The sequence below is a fragment of the Cydia pomonella genome, chromosome 18, assembly GCF_033807575.1.
Source record: "Cydia pomonella isolate Wapato2018A chromosome 18, ilCydPomo1, whole genome shotgun sequence".
NCBI lineage: Eukaryota > Metazoa > Arthropoda > Insecta > Lepidoptera > Tortricidae > Cydia > Cydia pomonella.
Window position 1 is genome coordinate 10,503,380 of NC_084720.1, and position 28,000 is coordinate 10,531,379.

General features: G+C 36.4%; 1 protein-coding gene across 1 annotated transcript; it reads right to left on the reverse strand.

Moving 5' to 3' along the window:
- Positions 1-1,682: 1,682 nt before the first annotated feature.
- LOC133527389 (putative uncharacterized protein DDB_G0282133) lies at positions 1,683-27,998 on the reverse strand. The gene is made up of 5 exons (XM_061864355.1): positions 27,843-27,998; positions 27,300-27,606; positions 25,124-27,175; positions 24,902-25,027; positions 1,683-4,065 (listed from the first exon to the last, which is right to left on the reverse strand). Exons 1-5 carry the CDS (start codon positions 27,885-27,887, stop codon positions 3,341-3,343), a joined length of 3,255 nt encoding a protein of 1,084 aa, XP_061720339.1. The 5' UTR covers positions 27,888-27,998; the 3' UTR covers positions 1,683-3,340.
- Between the last annotated feature and the right edge of the window lie 2 nt (positions 27,999-28,000).

Here is a 28,000-nt window from a genome sequence, read left to right on the forward strand (position 1 = left end):
GTCTGCTGTCGTGCCTACCACGCCAACGACCACTAAAGAGGTCATGGCAGACGCTGTCAAAGCAATTTTACTGTTGACAGATAAGGTTTAAATTCGTTTCTCAATAGTTGACATATTGGCGTGTATGCTACATTTTGATGCGAGGGAGAAAGCGTTGAAAAGGTTAATATATGATTCCCCTCTACTCTTATTCCGGATATAAAGTTTTTTTTAATACCACGCCGGTGGCAAACAAGCATACGGCCTGCTTGATGGTATGCAGTCACCGTAGCCTATGGACGCCTGCAACACCAGAGGTATTACACTGCGCGTTGGCGACCATGTAAAAACCTGTAAGTACACTCTTTTTACAATTTCCTTTTTTTAAAGGTTATTAAATCTATTATTTTTCAGAACACTGCTAAGAGGAACATAAAACAATATATTGTTTCCTTGTCTCTCTTAGCAATCTATAAATTTTTCGTGTTATGGCTCCAAGGTATTGATGATTCTGCCAATATCGAGGTTGGATAAGACACTGCTAGTAACTATATGAATCTTATCATATTAGGATCATAGACAGTGTTTGGTGGAGTATCCGATCAATCTCCAAAGAAATACAAATTACAACTAACTGACTACTTACATACAACTATTAAACAATATTGAACACTATGTAGTTACTTATATACAAAACAGACTACAGTTTAGTATTCAATCTAGGAACTTATTGTACAATAATATGATAAATAGTACAATTTAAGATTATTTTTAGCTAGGAATTTATTCAAAATACCACAAAAAGTTAATATTTATTGGACGGCTAATCTCATGACGAAGAAAATCATACAATATCACAAAGTGCTGGTGGAATGATAGAATGGTGAAAGTACTTTTTTTTATAAAAAATATTTCTTATTTATTTGTGATCAATACAGTTTGACAAAGAATTTTTTTGGCGCTTATTCTCTAGTTCCTATTTTTAAAATTTCACATTAATGTTTTTCGCGAGCTGCCTCTGGCAGGCAAATCCTACTGGACGATTTTTGGCGTTGTCTGTAATGTTCCATAGACACGAACGGATCCGTTGATTCTAGTGCACGGTGAAAGAGGACTATCATAGTTTCCTGATCATGAGAAAGAACAAGGATCAAAGTCAAGTGGCGTTCTAAAAGTTTTAATCATGTGTCGAAAGATGGCAGTCAATTTACGTGGTGGCTCCAAATTTTCTTTGACAATACACCTCTACTTCAAATTCTCTTTGATAATATATAAGTAGATGCAGATTAGTCTGTAAACATGTGTCAAAAAGTTAAAATCCTGATGATATCCCTACGGCTATTTGTTTAGGCATTTTGAAAAATTTCCAAAAACTGGATCGACAAAAAAATCTATTTAATCATAGAATATGGTCACAAAATTTCACGCGAATCGGTTCAGACTTGCGAACTTTAGAGAACATTCGTACAATCCGGACACACGAAAGCAGATTGCCAAAGTCAAAACCTTTAGCCTTCGGTCAATAGTCGCGATCTAAGTTTTTTAAATAATTATATTACGTTTTGATCAGTATAAAACAAGCTTTCAAATGATGGCTAACTTTTTTTATTAAAAGCTTTATATATTACATTTTATCAGTCAAAACCTTCGTGACAGAACTTTTGACCTGACTAAGTATACACATGGATATGAAACACGCATAATTTGCATCAACACACATTTATTATTGTTAAAATAACATGTATTTATATTCCATAACTTACAGTACTCATATGTCACTCCCTAAGGGGTCATTTAGACGGCTCACGGACTATTGAGGTTACAACCCATTCGACGACGCATCAAATATAGCAATGTCTTAAAACTCGTATGCGAGTTCTCGCACCGTCTAAATGGGCCCTTACGCGGGACAATCGTGTCGTGTCCTAGCCAACGTCTCAATCGTTAACGCACAATAGCGAACGAAACGTAACTGTCACTGTCGCACTAATATGGATGAGTGATATAGAGAGATGTCTACGTTACGCTACGGAGCTTTAACGATTGGCACGTTGGCTAATCACACGGGACAGTCCTTGAAGCCGTGATCCTCCTAGCGATACGAAAACGTAAACCCTTTCGGCACCTAGCGGATGCTTTTTGCTCATCAGCTCGGTTAAGATAGGTACGTTACATTTATTATAACTTAACACGATTGATATTAACTTAACACAAAATAATATTAATAAAATATGTCAGATATCTCTTAGTTTAGTAATTCTAATCATTCATAAAATAGTTCATACTTTAAACCGCCAGACCACTGCCGTATATTAACCGAAAACACTTAATATTATGTTACGCGACGAATTTACATGGTCTTATGGATCCTTTTTAGGGTTCCTTAGCCAAATGGCAAAAAACGGAACCCTTATAGATTCGTCATGTCCGTTTATGACACAGCCACTTTTTTCCGACACTATAAGAACTATACTGTTCTAACTTGGTAAGTAGATGTATTCTATGAACCGCATTAAGATTTTCACACAAAAATAGAAAAAAAAAACTATAAATTTTGGGGCTCCCCATAGGTACTTAGAACTGAAACTAAAAAAAATTTTTTCATCAAACCCATACGTGTGGGGAATCGGTCTTCAAAAATGATTATTGAGGTTTCTAATATCAGTTTTTCTAAACTGAATAGTTTGCGCGAGAGACACTTCCAAAGTGGTAAAATGTGTTCCCCCCCCCCCCCCCCTGTAACTTCTACAATAACAGAATGATAAAACTAAAAAAAATATATGATATACATTACCATGCAAACTTCCACCGAAAATTGGTTTGAACGAGATCTAGTAAGTAGTTTTTTTTAATACGTCATAAATGGTACGGAACCCTTCATGGGCGAGTCCGACTAGTACTTGGCCGCTTTTTACAAAAACGAATGACAAAAGTAGAGTCAATGTCGGACGTTCGGACTCTGTATTGGAAACAAGAAATGTGCTCTTTATTAATTATATTCACACTTATAATTATGGGGGCCCGCAACGAATAGGTACTATGTGAATACCTACTATATAAAATAGCTCATACATCAAATCAAATAGTTGTGGTTATATTTACAAGTATTTTTAAATAATTCGTTTTGTTATCATTAAAAAGAAACTTATCATGCTACTTATGTTTATTTAAATTTTATACTGGCTGTATAAAGTAGGTACCCAACACTAATATGATTCATTCTGCGATAAAACCACAAAGTTTAGCTTATTTAAAATCAGCCACATCCATTCAATGGTTGTAATAAAAACAGCGCCGTTTCCAGCGCAGATGGCACGGCAATTATGTAAAAAAAAAACTATTTATAATTCGTGTTTGTAGGTCACGACTTTGTTGCTCTACTTCTGATTTTGTTGTTGGCCAGCACATTTCTCGACTTATTGAAAGAAATTATTTTACTTGGCGTTCGAGATTTTCTTGTACGGGTCATTGTCAGTTCAAATTTGTCAGAATTGAACGAAGATGACAGGTCAATGTTGCGTGATCTTAGAACTTTACACAAATCAATTTTAATTTGATCAGCTGGTTTTTGTACTTTAGAAGTTTTACAATGACGTTTTGAGGTTTCCACTCGTTTTTTAGAGTTATCTATTAAACTGTCATTTTCTTTTTTATTTCGACTATTTGTGATTTTGGTCTTTGGGTCGGCTTTAGTCTTAGTATTTTTATCCTGTGTTTTTTTCTTTTCAGCCTCTTGTTTCTTTTGAACTTTTGTTTTAGGTGGTATATTTTCTTTAAGTGAAGTATCATTTTCTTTAAGATCTGAATGATTAGCAGATTCCAACGCGGCTGATCGGTTTATTAGTCTTCTTGACCTCAGGGACGTGTTTGGTGTGCCATTATTATTTTTAACAGTTTTTTCAGGTTGAGAGTTAACATCAGGCTTCTTCTTTGTTTTTGATTGAGTTTGATTTGCAATGGTGTCCTGCAACACTACTATCGGAATTGACGCCGGAGCTTTATTTGTTATTATTACTTTTGTTGATGAAGTTGGTGGGGTGTCCGGAGCGCTTTGTTTGGGATTGATTCCGTAGTTCTGTGCCAAATCTGTGAAAAAAAAAAATTACATGAATGTATGATATAGTACCATACACATACATTAGATTTGGCCTATGGTGTTCATTTATAAAATAAGTACGGTCAACCAATTTAATTCCTAGGCCACTATAAAACCATGTCATAATGACTTCTACGACAGTGTTTATTGAGTGATGCATGTCATGTATAGAGTAGTTAAAGCGACAAGGTTCTATAGTGGATAGTAGTAGGATTCAAATTGGTTGACTGTACCTAGTACCTACAAAAATAAATAAATCTGGTATGATACTGCCCTAAATACATGCTAGTAGAATGATTGTCTCGTAAATAAATATCCCACCTTCTAAGTGGCAGACTCAAGAAATCTCACACTAGTACTTCTGGGTTATTCCCACTAGTTACCACCAAGTTGTTACCAGTGGTAAAAACTGGGATTTTTTCCGACTTTTTACCACCAACTTTGTTGTTAGAGTTCAATACTAATAAAACCAGTAGAAATAGACTATAAAATTTAAAGTGCTTTAATCAATTTGACAACATTTCTGTTAGAAATCGTGTAGTATACCCTTTACATGTATTGTCTATCAATATAAACAGGCAACACTTATGTTTCTTCTTTATGATACCGCTCTATAAAAAACCTATCCGGTTTGTCTTTGATCTCCTCTCTGTTCGATATATGGCTCTCCATGAAGTCACTCCCAATTATACATTTTATTATATTTAAATATGTGACATTTTAATCAATGTACATCGTGCTTTGACGAATACGAAATGTAGTGTAATTTGTGGTAAATTAAAACTACTATTTTGTTGAGCAAGGATATGATTTTATTTCCGACGACATAAACCACAATCCTTCGTGGCACTCTTACGCCGAGCCCTGCGCCTGCATCCTGCACATCAGATTATGCGCCCAGATGCTTGTGCCGCGAGGAAACTGGAAATCAAAACCTAAGAAAGGCATGTCGGAAACATTGATATTCTGAGGTTATAATTAGGGCTCCTGATATCCGTGATACACGCCGATCCGTAGCTACGGGTTCTTAAGCCCGGCGGTACTAAGATCACGAATTTCACGAACACGGCAAGGTACGTACCTCGTACCTGCGTTCGCGTCCGGATTCACGTGACACGCCGTGACCGTGACACGCCATGATACGTAGCCCGTACCTGCGTTCGTGTGCGGAGCTTCGGGCTCGGTTCCGTTGGATAGGTACTTATCGCACGTCTCGTAGGTTCGACACGCCCGGGAGAAAAATAAATAAGGACTAGGTATTATTGAATTGAGTTACCACTTAGTATATTGAATACGGGACGTTCGTCGGACAAACATTTACGTGTGAATTAAACTTAAATTGTATTTTTTGCATCGATTTGAATATAATGGTTATATCTAAATAATTTGGGGTTGTTCTGTTTTTTGTATAACCAGCTATTGATTTTAGTCAAAACTAGCGACCTGCTCGTTGCATTGCACTAATATAATAATAATAATAAATAAATATTATAGGACATTATTACACAAATTGACTAAGTCCCACAGTAAGCTCAATAAGGCTTGTGTTGAGGGTACTTATACAACGATATATATAATATATAAATATTTATAAATACTTAAATACATAGAAAACACCCATGACTCAGGAACAAATATCCATGCTCATCACACAAATAGGTACATGCCCTTACCAGGATTTGAACCCGGGACCATCAGCTTCGTAGTAAGTATCATTATAATTATGAACTTAAGCAACGCTGTGCTACTGGTTGTCATTATTAAATCAAAAGAAGACATTTTATTTTGTTAAGTATTAATGAAATGAATGAAACATACTTGTAAAAGCTTGCTACTATCAAAGAATATAACGTAGCCTAAATATAAACAAGGCAATCCTAATTCAAAGAAACAAAAGGGTAAATTTCTGCAAATCTTCGGTAGATATGATAAAGGTAATACAGGTAAACAAATTCAACAAAAACACATGTGCGGGGCCACGGAAAAAAAAGTACGCAGCTGCAGTTCTTATCAGTTTCGGACTTTCGGCACATTAAAGAGTAATGTTTATTTCTAGATTGAAGGTAATAATGACATATTATTATTAGAGTGTTTTATTGTATGACTAACAAGCTAAGCCAACATACCGGGTTTTTTTTGTAGATAAGAAGTGCAGTTGCACGTGCAGACAAAATGAAACAAACAATATACATAAGTAGCTGTGGGCTTTACCTTTTGTTCGTGAAGTTGAAAGAAGTGACCGCGATGTTTTGTTTTACAATTCGTGGTATTTTTTATTTAACCCCGAGGGGGCAGTTTAGAATTTTGAACTCACATTCATTGTCATTAGTTACTCCTGACATCACAGTTGGTCTCCTGACACACAGTGTTGTGGTATTATTTTAGCAACCCGTTTATTAAAGTAGCTATTCATTGTAATTAATGTTTTGTTCTATTCATTTATTACTCATTAATATTTAAAAGGACTTACTATTGGAAATAAATTTAAATTCAAAAGTAATGAAACGGAATTAGAGCTATGAATAAAAAACTCACGATACATTTTTATTCGTAGCTCTTAGAGACCGCATCGTATCTTCACTCAACGTCGCGGGCGGACCGAACCGGCGTGTTCTTAAGATACGTGAAGCCGTGATCACGCCTACACGGATCTACACGGATTCACGTACCCTAATTTCACGTAGCCGAATGTCACGTGTGGAACGGACCAGAAAACCGTTGCCGTGAAACACGAAACCGGGCGCACGGCTACGGGTTCACGAATCACGGACACGACCGCGAGCCCTAGTTATAATCGCATCGCCCTCGTGATATTATAACCTACTAATTCTTCGCTTGCTCAACCACTATCACAATTTCGTTGTCAAGAATGTCGTCACATAATGAACATAACGGACATATTCCCGTCGAGAAGCTGGATGGCTTGGGAAATTATTCAAATTGGAAATTTGCCGTGAAAATGTTACTTACGCTGGATGGTCTATGGGGCTGCGTGGAAGGTACGGATACCGATGCGACCCGCGACAGCCGCGCCTTAGCTAAGATATGTTTAACGATTAAGCCCGCGTTGTACCAGTACGTGCGAGATGCCACGTCGGCAAAGGACGCCTGGAAGAAGCTTGCCGATGCCTTCGAGTCCAAAGGTCTATACAGAAAAGTGCTCTTGTTACGTCAACTGCATAAAATTGAATATAATCAGTACAGCGGCATGTCGGAATATATCGAGGCGGTCATGCGTCTCGTTCAACAGCTCGACGATATAGGCAAGAAAATAGACGACGATGAGGTAGCGGAAATCCTGTTGAGTGGTTTATCGCAGGAATTTGACAACCTGGTGTCTGGTCTGGAAACCGCCTGTCTTACGAGCACAGTCACGGTGGAGCTTGTGCGGGCCAGATTGCTGCAAGAAGAACACCGGAGAAGTGCGGGTGACCAGGAGGGTGTGAAGGCCTACCTAGGAAGCAAAAAGAAGAAGTAATCGCCTATGTTCTGCCAGTTCTGCAAGAAGAGCGGACACACTATCAAGCGTTGCTTTAAACGCAAGAAGGAGCTGAAGAACAATGAAGAGAACCACACTATGTTTGCATCAGCCATGGTATGCAGCGGCAGCAGCAGCCATGACTTTGTGGTGGACTCCGGCGCATCCCAACATATGATTGCTAATAAGGAGTTACTAGAAGAACCTAGAGGTAAAAACTCTACTATTTATATAGCTAATGGTAATAAGTTACATAGCAATTGTACTGGTAGGGTCCCTTTGTGCTCCAATATTAGCCTTATAAATGTTCTCCATGTGCCTGACCTCTCCAGCAATTTACTGTCTGTTAGTCAAATTACTGAAAAGGGTTATACTGTCATGTTTGATAGGGATCATTGTAAAGTCTTTGATGATGTTAAAGTCACTGGCAATCAAGTATTAGTTGCTTCTAAGGAAAATGGTCTGTATAAATACAAGGCTCAAATGCGACACATCCTTGAGGAGGAGTCTTCCAAGCTCTTGCAGACTAGGCAAGAGACAGTGAATGCTCACACTGTTTCGACTGTGCCAATGGACCTAATCCACAGACGCTTAGCTCATTTGTCTGAACCAGGTATGAGGGTTCTTGGTGATGGGAAGAAATGCATGAACTTACATTTTCAGAAAGAAGACACCATCAGTGGTAGATGCGAGCCATGCCTGACAGGCAAGATGATGCGAGCACCATATCCTGCTGTCAGCATGAAGCGTACTACCCAACCTTTAGAACTCATCCATTCAGATGTGGCTGGACCTATGCAAGTCAAAACTTGGGGTGGAGCTCGTTACCTTTTGACCTTCACAGACGACCATACCCGGAAAACTTGGGGCTACCTTATGAAGCACAAATCAGAGGTGAGTTCACATTTTATTAATTTTAAAACTATGATAGAGAAACAATCTGGTTTATCCATTAAAATTTTGCGCAGTGACAATGGCCTTGAGTTTACAAATAATAAACTGGCCAATTATCTTAAAGACCATGGTATTTTACACCAAACCACTGTCCCTTACAATGCTGCTCAAAATGGAACAGCGGAACGGGCTTTTAAAACGATTTTCGATAAAACTAGGGCTATGCTGCAGGAATCCGGCCTGTGCAACCGTTACTGGGGAGAGGCAGTTATGACAGCCATTTACCTGAAAAATAGGTCTCCTACCAGAGCGCTTTCAGGTGGAATTCCCGAGAGCTTATGGACTGGGTCTCCTATAGACATCAGTCATTTACGTGTCTTTGGGTGTACTGCTTATGCACATGTTCCTAGTCAAAAGCGTCAAAAACTTGATGCAAGGGCAAAAGCGTTAATTTTTGTTGGTTATGGTGAAACCTTTAAAGGATACCGTTTGATTGATCCCACTAATCCTCACAGAGTTATACAGTCCAGATCTGTTATTTTTAATGAGGATAAATTTATAGGAAAACATGATAGTTGTAAAAAGACTTGTGGAGCCAATTTCTATAATTATTATATCGATAAAGACAATTTTAATATTCCAATGCCTAATAATGAACATAATTCTTTGAATGCATTGAATAATTTTAATGATGACTCTAACAAACTTTTTGATGTTAATGATGTCATTCAAAACAATGAAAAAGATAAATCAGCTGAGTGCTCATCCTCTTTTAATCAATTTTCAGATTCAAAGACACCAACGCGACCGGCGTGGTCTCCGCTCTCTGAACCTTACTGTACGGGCGATGAAGGTGAAAGTGACAGTCCCGGTGATGAAGATTGCGTCCCGAGGGGCGCCTTGTCTTCTCTGCCGGAGTCATCATTTGATAATCATGACGACGGTGATGAAGTGGGTGCACCAGAGGGTCCCATGTCTTCTCTGCCGGAGTCTGCACCAAGTGAGCCGACGCTGCCGGCTGTTTCCGGCACGTCTCGTTCACGTCCCGTACGTAAAACACGAGGTAATGTGCCACACCATCTCAGAGACTATGATTTATCTATGATAGCAGAAGGTTATTCGCCAGATGAGCCTACATCATACCGCGAAGCCATGCAATCTTCTGAAAAAGATGAATGGCAGAGGGCAATGCAATGTGAGTATGATTCTTTAATTAAAAACAAGGTATGGATCTTGGTAGACAGACCTTCAGATGAAAACATCGTCAAATGTAAATGGGTTTACAAGAGAAAACTTGACACCTCAGGTAAGCCTGCCAAATTTAAAGCTAGGTTGGTTGCCCGTGGTTTTAGTCAAGTAGAGGGCATTGACTACACGGACACCTTTGCACCTGTAGTGAGGCATAGCACATTGAGAATTCTATTTTCTATTGCTACAGAATTAGACTTAGACATAGACCATATTGATGTAACAACTGCATTTTTAAATGGCGAATTAAATGAAAAGATTTATATGGAGCAGCCTTCAGGCTTTAAAAACTGTGATAAGGTTTGTTTGCTTAAGAAGAGCTTATACGGCCTTAAGCAGGCAAGCCGAATGTGGAATATCAAAATACATGATTTCTTAGCACAAAATAATTTTACTCAGAGCAAATGTGAGCCATGTATTTATACAAAGAAAACAAAGACTGAATATATTATTATTGCATTGTATGTTGATGATTTTTATATATTTCACAATAATTGTATTAATAATATTTTACAACTTTTACAAACGAATTTTGAAGTCCGACATTTGGGCAAATTAAATAATTGTCTTGGAATGAATGTTTCTAGAGAAAATGGCATCACAACTTTAGATCAAACTGAGTACATAAAGCGTTTATTATTAAAGTATAATATGTCAGATTGTAAATCTGTTTCTACACCTTTACCAGTTAATTGTAAATTACAGAAATCAAATAAGACATGTTTAGATGATGAAGTCTATCAGTACAGACAGTTATTAGGAAGTCTAATGTATTTATCAGTCTGTACTAGACCTGACATATCTTTTGCATGTAGCCAACTTAGTATGTTTAACACATGTTTTGATGAAAATCATTGGCGCATGGCAAAGCGTGTGCTTCGTTACCTAAAAGGTACTATACTTTTAATCTTACTGCATACGCTGACGCAGATTGGGCCAATGACCTTTCAGACCGCAAGTCCTATACTGGCTTTGAATCTCGTCGTGGAGAGCGTAAGGAGCAGACGCATTGCTATTTTACATTTAAAAATTAAAATATTAAGCCAATCGAATATCAGTTTAGTGCATTTAACATAACGTTAGTAATTGCTTGTGAGTAAAGCGGCCGTTGTGACTTTAACCAAGTAGCACAGTAGTACGTGCGTATGCAACCCGTCGGCCGAGTGATACTAACAGTTTAAGCAATAGTTAATCACTTGCGATGGCAGTGAATCTACAGCCGGCCCCGCCTTCGACTGTCAGTGAAGAACCGCAATTGCAACTGGGTTTACCGAAGTCAACCACTGCTGATTTAGAAAGAGATCCAATCAAACTGCGCAAAAGGAAAAATAGAGATGATGATGACTCTATAAGAACTGACTTCGAGAGTCTGCGTCAGGAAATCCGCTCACTTATAAAAGGGTCCACCAATTCTCAGAATTCAAATATGGAAAAAATATCCAGTGACATATCAACTATAAAAGACCAAATAAACGACATCCAGCTAAAAACTAATACACTTATACAGGAGCAAGAAAAAATGAGAGCAGAAGTCGCTCACCTTAAGAATAACACCAATGATACTGCACTAAGAGTGACGGCATTAGAAAACGAAGTACAGATTCTAAAAACTACAGCACCCTCAACACTGGCTACGCTGCCCACCACAACGCCCATGCTCTCGTGCGAGGACATGATGTCCGAATTAAATGAGCGCTGTATAAGAGACAAAAATATCATCATAGTTGGTGTCCCTGAACTAAGGACAAGTGACAAGGATCAAAGAATTGACAATGATAAAGGTGAAGTGATTAAACTATTAAAGATGGCTGATCCGAACTGCGCAGAACCTATAAAAATCATTCGCTTAGGGAAATATATGCCTGATAGGAACCGACCTATTAAGGCAGTTTTTAGTAGTGCAATTACCGTAAAATCCGTTATGCGCAACGTATCAAAAGTTACATGCGATGAAGTTAAAATTTATTCAGACAAGACGCCATACCAGCAAAAATATATGAAGAACTTAAAACAAGAGCTAGAATCTCGAAAACAGAATGGAGAAACTAACCTCTGCATTAAGTATATAAAAGGTGTACCAAAGATCGTCACAATGGAGCCAAAAAACTAGCCACACCACAACTATGTCACCAAAGCACCCGGGCAAAGACCACATACCAAATTGTTGAAAATTACGATGACCTTGCGACTCACAAGAAGTCCCTGTCGATTTTGTATGTCAATATTCGCAGCCTAGTGAAGCCAGGGAAGTTAGACGAATTAAGGTGCATCATAGAAGCTATACAAAAAGTTCACATAATTGCATTATCGGAAACTTGGATCAAATCGGACCATGAGGCAAAAATGCTTATACTCCCAAACTATACCCATTATTACAACTACCGGACACAACGCAGGGGTGGAGGCGTTTCAATATACGTTCACAATGATTTAAAACACAGCATTATAGAGGAAAAATGCGATGATGAAAACCACTACCTCTGGATTCATATAGGAAAATTCTGTATTGACATAGGAGTTATATACAAACCCGGACGCACAAACACAGAACATTTCTTAGAAACACTTAATAAACAACTACAAGAAAGAAAACGAGCACTCTTATTTGGAGACTTTAATTTCAATCTTTTAGACGACGCTTTAACCACAAAAGAGTACAAGATAATGTTACGGGAAGCTGGATATCATATTCTGAACAAGATTGATAAAAAATATTGCACACGAGAAACCATCGATACTAAGTCAATTCTTGATCATGTAATTACAAATATAAAAGGTCACCCCTTTCACATGGCAATTATACAATCCAATATTTCCGACCACAAACAAATATATTTCGAAGTAAAGAAACTTCAGAAAGCCCCTGTACAACGAGTCACATATGAAGCTATAAATTATGAAAACTTGTACAAATCTATAGAATCGATAAAAACATGCAACATAGATAATGACTACACAAACCTGGAATCATTTTTAATAAACAACATAAACAAACACAAACAAAGGAAAACAAAGATACTCAATCCCCCTAATAAAGACTGGATTAGTAAACAAGTAATTGATGCAATCAATAGAAGAAATGCACTGTGGAAGAAAACGATATTGAAGCCAGAGGACACATCTTCAAAGCAAGAACTAACTGAGCATAGGAAAGTAACTGCACAATTAATACGGACAACGAAGAATAAATATTATCAAAATGCTTTCCAAGTATGTAAAGGAAAACCACAAAAAATGTGGACATTAATTAATGACCTTACCGGAAACAAAACGGGATCAAATCCATTACCAACGACTCTTAAAATGGGAACAGACTTAATATCGGGCGAACAAGCTATTTGTGAATGTTTTAATAACTATTTTGCTACCGTAGGAACAATGTTAGCAAGTAGATTTCCTATAGCCCAAAAGATTAGTCAGTTGGAGACTCAAGAAAGAAAAACAAATGAAATATCAGGATTTAGACCCGCAACTGCAAGAGAAGTTTTGAAAATAATCGACCAACTTAACACGAATACCAGTGCAGGACTGGACGGTATTAGCACTAAAGTGATAAAAAGTGTCAAACATTTAGTTTCTAATGATATAACAAACTGCATCAACAAGTGTCTAGAGGTAGGAATGTTTCCAGACTCCCTAAAAGTAGCAAAAGTAAGTCCTATTTATAAAGCAGGTGAAACATCGGATCCTGGAAACTACCGACCTATATCTGTTCTCCCGATTATGTCCAAAATATTTGAGAAGATTCTCCATCAACGTCTTGCAGAACATTTAAGTAGTATAAACTTTCTTTATAATAAACAGTATGGTTTCCGTTCAAAATCTAACACGTTATCCGCTACAATTGATTTGCTAACAAGAATTAAAGTTGGTATTGACGAAAAAAACATAGCTCTCGGTATTTTCATTGATTTAAAAAAAGCGTTCGACACTGTAAGTCATACGCTACTAATATCGAAATTATACAGAATAGGTGTAGTAGGAAGTGCTCTAGATATATTCAAATCCTACCTAACCAACCGAGTACAAGTGACAAAAATTGGAGAAAATAAAAGCAGTCCTAAATTAATAACATGCGGCATTCCTCAGGGATCCATTTTAGGGCCATTGCTTTTTCTTGTTTATATAAACAGTGTTCACGAAATCAATTTAAAAGCCGATATAACACTTTATGCAGATGATACATGCTTATTTTATTTTGGCAGAGACATAACTACCATAATAACAGAAGCCCAAACTGACCTTAATATCTTTCAGGAATGGTTAGTGTCAAATTTACTCACAATAAATGAATCAAAAACTAGGTTTATGATATTTGCTGCAAAGAACAAAATCATACCCGACCACCTCCCTTTAACAGTAAATAATGTGAAACTGCTTACCACCGACCAGGAAAAATACCTCGGTCTTCTTCTTGATAATCGCTTGTCCTGGAAACCCCACGTAGAGAAAATACAATCTAAAGTTACTTCACTCACTGGTGCTTTGCGAAGTATTGCCCACTGTCTCCCACGAAATGTTTGTTATACCATATATAATTCTCTGGTGAAGCCACATATAGATTACCTAATAGAAGTATGGGGCTCGGCCTGTAAGACTAACTTACGTGCGCTTCAGATATCCCAAAATAAATTGATTAAAATGTTATTTAAGTACCATCACAGGACTCCAACAGGAAAAATATATAATGAAACAAAAATATTAAACATATCACAGACATACGTATATTACACATGTATTTTAGTAAGAAAACTAATAAATAAGGACGTACATAGTCATATTACGTTTACGAAACGAGTGCAGGTGCAAAAAAGGATTACACGTCAGGCAAATAATTTATTACTTCGGCCCCCAAGAACTAACTACGGCAAAAAAAGTATTGTTTATGAAGGGGCACAGCTGTATAATAACCTGCCAAAAGACATTAAAGACGCTAAATCCCTGAAAATATTCAAAAAGGCACTTAAACAATATATTCTTAAGACTTACCTTGATTTTTAATTTATAATTTGTAAAAATCTAAAAATAAATATACTTATCTAACACTAAAAACTTTTAACTTTATGCAAAATAAAACACAATAATATAATATAACAATAATAAATGTGTATAAATAATATTATGTTTATATAAAACTAAAATGTTAATGTACTTTAAATATGTAATTAACTTACCGTACTTAACCGGCGGTTAACCACTAGGTACAGATCTTGTTTAACCGAACCTGGTATAATACAACTTAGTAGAAGCGCATGCGTATTTTCGTTGCTTATATCTACCCACTTTAGTTTTAATATGTAGTAGTATAGTTTACATAGTTGTATATTTAGTTTAAAATTGGCTTTGAAAGTTGCATAATTACCCTCTCCTTTGTGTTATGTTAAGTTGAAATATGTATTTCTCAGTAAGTGATTATTTGTAATCTTTTGAGAAATAAACATCTTAAACCTAAAACCTTTGTGATTAAGTTAGGATCTAATGTAATTAACTGGGAGGCAAGAAAGCAACAATGTACTTCTCTTTCAAGTTGCGAATCGGAATATGTAGCTCTTGGAGATTGTTGTAAGGACATATGTTTTGTACGAAATTTCTTGTCAGAAATTATCGATAAAACTTTTGACACTGTCATTTATAATGATAGCCAAAGTGCTCAAAAATTACTGTTAATAAAAGAGCACTCCCACAAAAGAACAAAGCATATAGACCTAAGATATCATTTTATTAAAGACCTGATTCAAAAAGGACACTTAAATGTAAGGTACTTGCAGACTGACAAAATGGTAGCAGATGTTTTAACAAAAGCTTTATGTGCTGAAAAACATTGTAAATTTATTCAAGGACTTAATGTTAAACCTTTGAAATGTTAATAGCTATACTTCTCTACTTGTGTTTTTTTTAATGTGATATTCATTCCTGTGTTACATAATTATAGCTGCATGACTTATCACGATATTTATGTCTATGTTTTTTTTACTAGACTAAGCTTGCAGCATGTAATTAATTATAAGTATGCTTTATGTAGAGCCATACTTATAGAGTTTTTATTTGGCATGTAAAGTGCAAGGAGGAGTGTTAGAAATCGTGTAGTATACCCTTTACATGTATTGTCTATCAATATAAACAGGCAACACTTATGTTTCTTCTTTATGATACCGCTCTATAAAAAACCTATCCGGTTTGTCTTTGATCTCCTCTCTGTTCGATATATGGCTCTCCATGAAGTCACTCCCAATTATACATTTTATTATATTTAAATATGTGACATTTTAATCAATGTACATCGTGCTTTGACGAATACGAAATGTAGTGTAATTTGTGGTAAATTAAAACTACTATTTTGTTGAGCAAGGATATGATTTTATTTCCGACGACATAAACCACAATCCTTCGTGGCACTCTTACGCCGAGCCCTGCGCCTGCATCCTGCACATCAATTTCATTTTTATAAAACCAGAAATTTTACATATGACTTGGAAGTATTTGGCTTTTTGAACACTGCAATATATTAATATGGCTTATTTTCTTTGTTTAGTTTATTCCGATTTTGAGGTTATGGCCCATAACTTAGAACAGAAAATAAACTCTGAATTATACTGGAATAATAATATTCCTATAAAACTACTTAAGTTTGCCCCATTAACATCAGTGGAGTGCGAGCGGAGTTTTTCAGCACTTAAGTATATTTTTGATGTAAAAAGAAATAGACTGACTGCAGAAAATTTGGAAAAAATACTGATTATTTTCTTTAATAAATCTATACTTTAACAAACTTTTGTATTTATTGACTAGTAATTAAAATTTAAGTCAAGTAAGAAATTAATTAAATGATTACATATTTGATTAATTTTGGAGTCATGTCCACATTATTGCGAGCAATGACGCAAATTTGTCCTATCTCTGGTAATAACACAATTGAATCGGGTCTGAAATTGTATATTTATTGTAAATTGTAAATTGTTGTATTGTAAATAATTATCAGATTTGTAAATTGTATATTAATTAAGTTAAGTACAGTTTGTTGTTTTTACCCTATTTCCTAATGGAAGAGCGGGGTCTCCCGACACAAGTATTGTTATACTTAATGGGAGATTCCAGCCCTTTATGTTATGTGTATTATAAGTTAAGCCAAATAAACTATTTTGTATTTTTGTAGAATGCTGCTATTTGGCATGAATACATTAATCATGCATGGCGACAGAACGGTAATAAAAAAAAAAGTATAATTAATTTCAAGTTCATTACTTATTCGTTTAATTATTAGTACATTACTATAGAAGACGGGAAACGAAGGGTTGCAGGCCAAGTAGATATAGACGGCCGAGCGTAGCGATGTCGGCTAGGGAGACGGGGCCGGCAATAGGTTATTCAGTGCGTGGGGTATTCAAGGGGAACAAAAATTTAATTATTTTGGCGCTACCACGCACGCGATTACCCTTTTTTCTTTTCTTTCTTTTTTGTGTTTTTTGTTGTTACCGAAAGGGGAACGAAAATTTGATTATTTTTACGCTACGACGCACGGTTTAGGAGATACAGCCCTATAAAGATTTCTGCATGAAAATAAAACTTTTTGGGGCTGTATCTCCTAAAGCGTGCGTCGTAGCCCAAAAATAATGAAATTTTTGTTCCCATTTGAAACCCTAAAATTATATTTAACAAACAAAAAAAAAAAAGACGAAAAAATGAAAAAAAAAGCATACTAGCAGAATTTTGCTTATAGGTTTTTTATAGTTGAATGCCAAGACGTGCCATTATTTGACGTTAAAAAACAAAAGAAGGTTGCCTTGCAGGCCTAGGTGTGTAAGGCTATATGAAATTCCTTTACATATCATCATCACTCATCGCACCTGATATGTAGTATTTCCGGACCTAATTTGAAGTAAGTCATGTCAACATTTCATTACAAGTTTGAGAAAAAGACGATTACTGTTTCACAAAACTGCCTTAAAAGTGATAAAAAAATCGGTCTTTGACTGATTTGTTTGTTCGTTCGTATAATTTTGACGTTATTTATTGAAAGGGACGACGACGATGCTCCTATATAAATATAATGTAATAATTCCAAATAAAGCAAAATGAAATATTAATTATACGTAAAAAAAAAAACAATATTGCTTGAATTGCTATCGGAATTGAGATACGCGTTTATACTGGTTGACCTGAGCGGTCAACACGTCCGCCGAGCTCGCCCAGCAGTTGGCGATAACAGTCCTACAACATGCATGGGGTTATATTACGTGTTAACTTTTAGTCGCTACGGCGGCCTAATTTACGCGCCAGTAGCAATTCAATGTTGTTAAAATTTTATTTATTCATACGTATAATAAATACGATGCATAGATCTTTGAAAGGAAAGGAATGAAAATAAATGTGAGCAAGACGAAAGTAATGGTATTTGAAAAGGGAGAAAGTATGACAAACTGTGAAGTTTTGATTGGTCAAGAAAGAGTTGAACAAGTGAAAGAGTTTGTGTATCTGGGAACCTTGTTCACTAGGGACGGTAAACATGATGAAGACATTGAAAGAAGAGTGAATGCTGGAAATCGTGAGAATGGGGCACTCAACGCTTTTATGAGCAGCCAGAAGGTGTCGCAAAAAGCACGGTTGGCTGTGCATAGAGGGGTGTTGGTGCCTACACTTATGTATGGTAGCGAAAGTTGGGTATGGCAGAAGAAACATCAGAGTCAAGTGAATGCAGTGGAAATGAGAGTGTTGAGAAGTGTGTGTGGTGTAAAATTACAAGATAGAATTAGGAACAGTGTGCTAAGGGAAAAGTGTGGACTGAACGAAGATGTAGTGACAAAAATTGAGAAAGGTATTGAGATGGTTTGGACACGTGGAAAGAATGAGTGAAAGAAGGTTAACAAAGAGAGTGTATAAGGGAGAAGTAGAAGAGGGAGCTGGAAGGGGTAGACCTCGGCGGACTTTCTCTGATCAAATCGGGGAAATCCTGAAGAAAGGCCAGGTCAAGAGCACCCCTTGGGGGGGTGCTGAGGTGACATGCTTGCGAGCCCCCAGCACCCCCCTTAACGGCATGGACGGAAACGCCGCAGGGGAGGTTAGTGGGTATTCTCCTCCTGTCCCTCTGGATAGCAGAGGGGGTTACGGAAGGAGCGAGTCCCACATACCGCCCCCCCCAATGGGCTTCCCTCGCCCGGGGGGCGATGATGCGTAAATGCATTCACCCCTGCGATATCAAAAAAAAAAAAAAAAAGGTCAAGAGCACCCTAAACCGACGAGCGTGTATGGATAATGTCATGAAAGTGAAGGAAGCGAAAGAGGTATGTCAGGATCGTAGCAAGTGGAAATCCGTAGTCTCTGCCTACCCCTTCGGGAAATAGGCGTGATTATATGTATGTATGTATAAATATTGTGGTTAAAGAATTTTTTATTGATCTCAAAAGAAATATACATTTCACTTAATGAGATACATACATGCACTAATGAATTCTATGCTAATTTGTTAGTTTGCGCCCGTGAGCGACAATTTGGTTGTATTTACAAATTTACAAAATTAATTTTATTACTCTAAGTATATTTAAGTCTTAAGTTAGGTAACAATAACATAATAATAACAATTGTGTTAAGTGGCAGTATAGTGGGTAGAAGTAAGTTTAAATACGCACCGCCGCACAACTGCACTACAGTTCGTTCGCGTTTAGAATGCAGTAAAACCATCAGAAGCCGCCGGCCTAGCGATGCTCGTAACCAATCAAATGGTTCCCAATTAGAAAATATGCCTTCAAATGATCATTGTCAAACTATATTTTCTAATTGGGAACGATCTGATTGGTTACGGGCGTAACTAGGCCGGCCGACAATAATGATTTTACTGCATACGATACGAAGCAACGGCCTGTCAAATGCAAGTGGATTTTAAAAAGAAAGCTTGGCCTCGACGCGGAAATACTGAGGTACAAAGCGCGCCTTCTTGCAAAAGGTTATACCAAAAAATACGGTATTGATTACGAAGAAATGTTCTCTCCTGTAGTAAGATATTCTACTATACGTAAGTAACTAGCCTTAGCAACGGAACATAACATGAATATCGAGCATCTGGACGTAAAAACGGCGTTTTTAAATGGAGATTTAAAAGAAACCGTTTTTATGGAACAGCCAGAGGGCTACAAGATTAAAGGCCAAGAAGATAACGAACGGACTGAAAGCAACCTTCTAAGTGGTGGAGCGAAAAAAAGTTACCTATAAGCGTAAACAGAATTGGAAAACAAAAGGTATAAAAAAATCGTGCCAAAAAAACGGTACATGCATATCAAATATCTCCAAAGAAAAAATGTTAACATATATCAAATCCAGTACCAAAACTATGCAAAAATATTAAAAAAAGTCATTCGTAATTCGAAAATTTTGGCTAGCAATAAATTTATCAATAGCAGCTCAAACAAAACAAAGGCTACTTGGGCGTTAATTAAACAGTACACATCCAATACAAATACCATAAAACCTATAATTGATAGCATTGATCTGAATGGGCAAGTTACTCGAGATCCATTGGAAATAGTGAGAGCATTTAATACTTTTTTGATAGACCAAAACATCAGCGACACAACATCATTAAATTGGAAACCAATAAGCTCATCACTTTCTCACAGCATATTTCTTTCCCCAGTTAGTATACCCGAGTTAAAAAAGATTATAAACTCATTAAAAAACAAATTAAGCTCAGGCCACGATAACATACCGCTACCAGTCATAAAAGCTTGTTTTGAACATATCGCGGAACCTCTTGTTCATATAATAAACTTAATTCTCGAATCGGGAATCTTCCCGGATGATTTGAAAAAATCTTTAATTTTACCATTGCATAAAACAGGAAATAAAAATATAATTAGTAATTACAGACCCATTGCGTTATTACCTTCCTTTTCAAAAATTGTTGAAAAAGTTATCTATAGCCGAGTTGTACATTTTGTCACCGCGAACAACCTAATAAACAGCAACCAATTTGGATTTCAGCAAGGTAAATCCACTTCACTGGCAATATTTAAAACATTCAAGTATATTTGGGATGCAGTTAATGACAAAAAACCTTGTGTCAGCCTCTTCCTCGATAAGAGCAGGGCGTTCGACTGCGTGGTACCATCCATCCTACTATCACAGCTAGAACACTTAGGTATCCGTGGAAATGCCTTAAAATTATTTGAAAGCTACTTTACCGACAGGAAACAAGCGACTGTTATCGATAGTTACAATAAAGATACAAAAAGTGTTGAAAAAGTACAATTAGAATACAAAGCTGTTGGGCGTTCCTCAAGGCAGTATTTTAGGGCCTCTTTTATTCCTTATCTATGTCAATGAGTTACCAAATATTATCGAGGAATTATGTGTAATGTTTGCCGACGATGCAACAATTTTATTTTCTGGTGAAACAATAGACGATGCTTTTTGCACAAATATCAATAAAACTGTAAAGACTGTCGTCAGTTGGTTAAAATCAATAAACCTAAACGTAAATTTAACAAAAACTAAACTTATGCAGTTCAGGAACTATAAACAAACTTCGATAAATTTGAATGTGATGGAGTCGGGCATTTTACTAGAAGAAGTAGACAACATAAGTTTCCTAGGTTTAACAATAGATGCTCAATTGACCTGGAAACATCATATAGAGAAGATTAATAACAAAATTTCCAGTCAATGTTACGCATTATCTATATTATCAGAAACGTGTTCTGAAGATGTTGTTATTAGTGCGTACTACGCCAACATATATTCTCTATTGACTTATGGTGTAATATACTGGGGCAATTCCGTAGACGTGCAGTCCACATTCATTTTGCAAAAGAGGTGCTTAAGAATTATCTATCGTATTAACCACGGACAATCACTGAGAAATGTTTTCAAGAACAAAGGTTTTCTAACTTTAACTGGCATATATATATACGAACTCTGTAAATTTCTTAAGAGTAACAAGAATTACTTTACAACATTAGCTTCCCTCCGCGATAACCTTCGCTCTCAATATAAGTACAATTTAAAACTGCCTCTAGTCAGAAATAAAACTTACGATAAAAGCACATATATTACTGCGATTCGAGTCTTTAATCAGCTTCCAGATGAATTAAAAATGTTAGATGACATGGAATTTATACGTAGTTTAAAAAAATGGCTTATTAAGAATGAATTCTACTCTCTAAAGGATTTCTTTGAATTATATTCGTCATGATACCGTACACTGAAAAAAAATAGATAGCCGAACTGGTTTTGTAACTTTACTAAATAACTAAACTACGGTTATAAGAAAATAAACTTTGCATAAATTTACAAACTTATTTTGTAGTGTATACCCAGTACCTGAACACTGATAGCCAAACACGGTTTTGTAACATATAACACATAGTTCGCAAGTCGCAATTTTTGTGTAAACAGTAACCAAAATTTTGTTACAGTTATGCAAACATTTCTTTCAGTGTATACTCTGTATAGATTGATATGATGTTTTTAACGGAAATGCGTTTCTTATTTTTAAGTTAGTTTTAAGTGTATATTGTATACCCGAATTGGGTTACCGTTGAAACTTACACATGTAATTAAATAACACCTCTGTAACACGGTTGTACAATAAAGAATTATCTTATCTTATCTTATCTTAAGTCTTGGTATGAGAAAATAGATGGCGTTTTGACGAGCAAAATGAAATTCAAACGTTTATCTTCCGAACCTTGCGTTTATGTCAAGTCAAGCGGGAAATCTATGATTATAATTGCGCTCTATGTTGATGACATAATGCTGTTGTCTTCAACTGATTGCCGAGATACGGCAGGAATCAAAGAAGAATTGAAGAAGGCCTTCGAAATCAAGGATTTAGGGCCAGCACACCACATTCTTGGAATGAGGCTTTGCAGACAGAACAATGAAATAACTCTAGACCAGTCAAGCTATATTAAGAAGGTACTAGAACGATTTCACATGTCAGATTGCAAACCTGTGCGAACACCTATGGATACAGGTACAGAGGCCAGATAGGATGTCTGATGTACATAGCGGTATGTACGCGACCGGATATTGCGCACGCTGTCAGCTCGCTCAGCCAGTTTAACGACGCGTACGACGAGACTCACTGGAAGGCTGCGAAACGCGTTCTTCGCTATCTGAAAGTTTCTGTTCGAAATTTACGGGGTACAGTATAGGATTACTTTGTTTAATGACAATCAGTCTGCGCTGAAGTTGTGCACCAATTCTATGTACCACGCCAGAACGAAACACATTGACATAAGACATCATTTCATCAGGGATATCGTTGAGGACGGTACAGTAGTTTTAAAATACTTGTCTACTGATGAAATGGTGGCCGATGTTTTAACGAAACCATTGGCAAAGGAAAAACACGATAAGTTTGTATGTCGTTTAATTGTATCTTTGAATAAATGACATGATGGTTCTAAGTACTTGCGGAAGTATAGTTTGTTTTTGATCCATTACATATATGTTTTGACTATTTACAGTTTATATGCGACGGATACTTTGATAAATGTATACTTTTGCTATGTTTTTGCTGTTGTAATGTTTTATTGTTTTTAGACAGCGGATGTGTCTTGCTTAGATTATTTATTGTGTTTAATGTGTGTAATGTGATTTACATGAGTTTATATTGGTTCAAGGGCCAGTGTTGGAGTTTACAACAATGATGATGGCATGTGCTTTTGTATGTAAAGCACAAGCATAGAGTTTGTTTATGTACCAGTATAAACTCTGGTTGTATAGAATTAAGATTTCTAGACAGATGTCACATTTGTAAACAGGGCTCGAAACCGGTTTATTTTTAAATCCCGAAATAGCCCAATATTTTTAATTATTTACGTAGTAGTATACTCTTTACGTAGGACTGGATCATGTATTTAGGTAACAATTCCGCATTATTAGATAGTCCCATTAAAAATGAAATAATAAACCAAAGAACGAAAAAGAACGTAATAATACCGGTATTTTATGTATGAAGAAAAAACCGGTTCCGAGCCTTGTTTGTAAATAAGTCACTCTCTCGTAATCGTTTGCCTGTGCGGATGCACAATATATTTTGGAATCTTTAATATGGTATTTTACTGAGTAGCCCACGGATTTCCATCAGTAACTAGTGGGAATAACCCAATTATACGAATGAACAAACAAATCAGTAAAAAAAACAGACTATCTTCTTTGTGGTGCAATAAAGAATATTTACTTACTTACTTACTTACTTTACTATTTTTTAACACTTTTAAGGTATTTTACTGAAAAACGAATCAGTTATTGATTAAAGCACTCTATGTTTTGGGTTCCGTACCTCGAAAGGAAAAAACGGAACCCTTATACTTATAGGATGACTTTGTTGTCCGTCCGTCTGTCAAGACCCTTTTTCTCAGGAACGCGTGGAGGTACCAAGCTGGAATTTATACCAAATACTCAGGTCTACTGTCCCTTGGAGCTGAGAAAAAATTAAACTTCTAAGCCAACTCAATCAAAAGATACAGCCGTTTATGCTGTAAATTTCCGCCTCACTCGCAAGGGAATCAAAACCTACAGGGTACTTCCCGTAAACTCAGAATCTTGAAATTTGGTACGAAGCAACGCCTTATAGCACAGATAAAGGAAAAATTGCGAAAACCGTAAATTTTTACTTACATCATATAATAAAAATATTTTTAATAATTGATATGACTTGATTGTCGTGATGAGCTAACTTTTACTTATATACCTACAGATTTGTACGGAACCCTCGGTGCGCGAGTCCGACTCGCACTTGGCCGGTTTTTTATATTAAACTTTACTATTTCTACTGTTTTTATTAGTATTGAACTCTAACAACATTTCGGTTGTAACTACATATTGGGAAAAAAAATCCCACCCAGTGGTAACTGGGAAAAAAAATCCCACCCAGTGGTAACTGGGAAAAAAAATCCCACCTTTTACCAGTGGTAAGTACTGGGGAAAAAAATTCCCGGTACCACCAAACCAAGTTACCACTGGTAAAAGATGGGGAAAAAAACAGTAGTTACCACTGGTAACAACTTGGTGGGAATAACCCGAAATTAAAGGGACTGACCAGGTTTCTCCATCTAAGAGCAGATAGTCCTAATGCGCCTAGTCAGCACCTAATTTATTTTTATAGTGGTATTTTTTAATTCATTAGCGGTTTCTCTGCACCTGAAAGACATACTCGTACAAGTACCTTCGCGTCTATAGAAGCTATGATACAGGTTACAAATGTGTACCTGTGTGGTGGTGCTCCAGCACCGGCGACCAGTGGGCACGCGCGGCCGCGCTCTCGTGGTCGCTGTCGTCCGTGTCCCAGAACGCGTCGATGCGGCTGCGGCTCAGCATGACTCTCTTAGTGGGACCTATGTAGTAGGAACACATGTTAACAATGATGTCAATGATAAACAATAACTGACCTACAGTTTTGTGCCATAGCAATTACGTATACAAATACTTACAAGGTTTCACAGGAGCATCCATGATGATAGCTGCTTGAAGCATTCTCTTAACATCTTTGTTGTTTTTGTTATGCTTATTATCTAAGTCTTTACATTTTTTATTACTAAGCGGATTCCTACTTACAACACGTTTGCTATTCAATAGTTTTTCAACACCAACATTTTTGAAAATTTTATTATTTGTCAACTTTATTTCATCAACATCTTTGATATTATTATTATTTGTTGTCTTCATATTATCAACATCTTTCACATTTTTATTATTTGCTAGTTTTATATCATCAACCTCTTTAACAATTTTAGTAAGTTTACTTTCCTCTATATTTTTTTTGATATTTTTATTATTTGTTGTTTTTATATTATCAACATCTTTAGTATTGTTTTTATTTATTTGATTTGCATTACCACGGTTTTTAACATTTCTATCACTTTGAAGCTTAATGTTGCCTAAATATCTGCTACTTTTGCTACTTGCGTTAACAATGTCTTTGACATTTTTGTCATTTATTGGGTTTACATTATTTTCAGCTTTCTTGGTTTCAGTTATATTTGCAACACTATTTTTCACCTCTAGTTTATTGTTATTTTTTTTGGAGACAGGTTTTTCTTGTGGTTTACTCTTTGTATCATCAATACTAACTCTGAATATTTCATCATCTGTGTAAGTTTCACTGACACTGTCATTATTACATGTTGATATAATTGAAGTAATGTCCCATTTATAATCACCATTCTTAGTTCCACTAACCCTTGGTTTGGTGGTGTTAGCTGTTATAGTTGAATTCACTTGATTTGGAGGAACAATCTTATGAATCAAATCTAAGAGATTATCGTCATCTTGATTAACATCGCGACTTAAAAGGGCCTGGCTGGTGACCAATTTTCTTGTCTTATGTTTTTCTCTAGACAATGCACTATAGATATTGCTTTGTGGACTGTCTGCACTTCCACTATCAAAGCTATTATTTTTTCTCTCAGTGACATCAAGTGTCTGGGTAAATAGTTTTCTTTTCATAAAGCTAGGCCTCATGGACATGTCACTGGTAGTTAGCCCTGGGTTATCTTGCTGTTCAGGTTCTACATGTGGCTCTGGGCTGGGAGCTTGTACTGGCTGGGGTTGCAGGATTTCATTCTCTTGAGTACTACTAAGTAGGTCTGGAATGCCAGAAGATTTTGAAATCATTTTCTCCCGAGGCTTAGCAGGGGCAGACTTCTTGACAGGAAATTGTGGCTTCACAAATTCAAACTCATTCTTTTCAGTATTAAATATGTTTTGTGTTTGCTTCTTAACTTTCTCATTATTCAAACAAGTTTTTGGTTTCTTTGAAGTAGGATTTGGTATGTCACTTAAACTTTCAGCTTTTCTCTTTTCACTTTTCTTTACTACTGTTCTTTGTTTTTCTGTTGTATCAAGGAATATGTTGTCATTTTCATCACTCAGTTCTTCAATCTGAGCTCTTTGTACATTCATCTTTTTATTGTTAGCACAATCTGCCTTTAGGAACTGCTTGCTTCGAACTGGGTGTTGCTCTTCATAAAGTGTAGACCTATTAAACTTTTGAGATGGGAATTGAAATCCACCTGTGAACCTATCCCTTTGAGACATCATTGTTATATTTTGCATGCTTTTAGTTGACCATATGGAGGCATTAAGAGTGTTTCTTTGCATGGAAGAGATTTTTGCTTCACCACTTGTATACTTTTGAGAGAAGAAGGTATTTTTAGGACCACACATTGTATTATTTTGGGAGTACAAGGTATTCTCATTTTGGAGTAAACCATTTCTTTGAGAGAACTGTCTCCAGCTGTATCCTGTCTGTGTCGACACACAGTCATCATTGCTGATTGATGAGCTTGACCCTTGTTCACTGTCATCCTCATACCTTTTTTGGAAATTCTTTAAGGATATCTGCATTTTCCGCCTCTTCTGAGCTTTTTTCCTATATTCAAGATGTCTTATCTTATGCTTAATAATTTTCAATTCATCTTCTGTACAACACTCGATTGCATCAATATAAGATTTGATTGTATCTGCCCGACTGGCTGTGGAGCCTGCAAAAGCATTAAAGTTATATCATAATATGGAAAAATATTTTGGGGCATTATTTTTCAATTAATATGAACCTAAAGTTCACAGTTATATTTGTTTACTGCTATACATTAAATCAATTCTTACCAATACTTCTCATTGAGACTGGTGATACTGCTCTGTCATTGTACACTGATTGTTGGGAAAAGCCTCTTGGATAGAAAGGTTGGTGGAAATTTCGGGGCTGCAAGTCACTGCGGATAGAGGCAGTGGGAGAGGTGTCCCTTCTATGGTATATACTCCGTTGGCTGCTGGCCACTGATGCTGCAGAACTTTGCTTTTGAAAATTCCATGGCATGTTCAAGGTGGAAGAGAACAGGTTGGGACGACAACTAGTGTCCATGGTGAAGTTTTTGTTGGTGAAGTTAGTGCTTGGACCTTTGGCAGAAACAATCTAAAAAGATAAAATTACATTCTTATAAAAGAGAGGTTGTTTGTTTTCACTTTATGTATAGTAAGGAGACATATCATTTAGATAACATCCAGTTTCATTAGCACGTTTGATAATTTGTAGCCCAATACGCATCAGAGAAAAAATCTTATTATGTCATCGTCACGTATGTTCAGGACACATATTAGAGATAATATAATGTCAGGAGCGATTTATTGCTAAATAATCTAAATACTAACCATTTTGGAGCCTTGAAATTGAAAAACATTTGTATTTCTTTCCATCACTAGTGAATTTATTTACCAGCCAGTCCACTGTAAAGTATCTGTAAGTATATAAGTAAGTATTAATTGAGAAAAACATATTCTTTACGATAAACATTCACAATCATACAGAT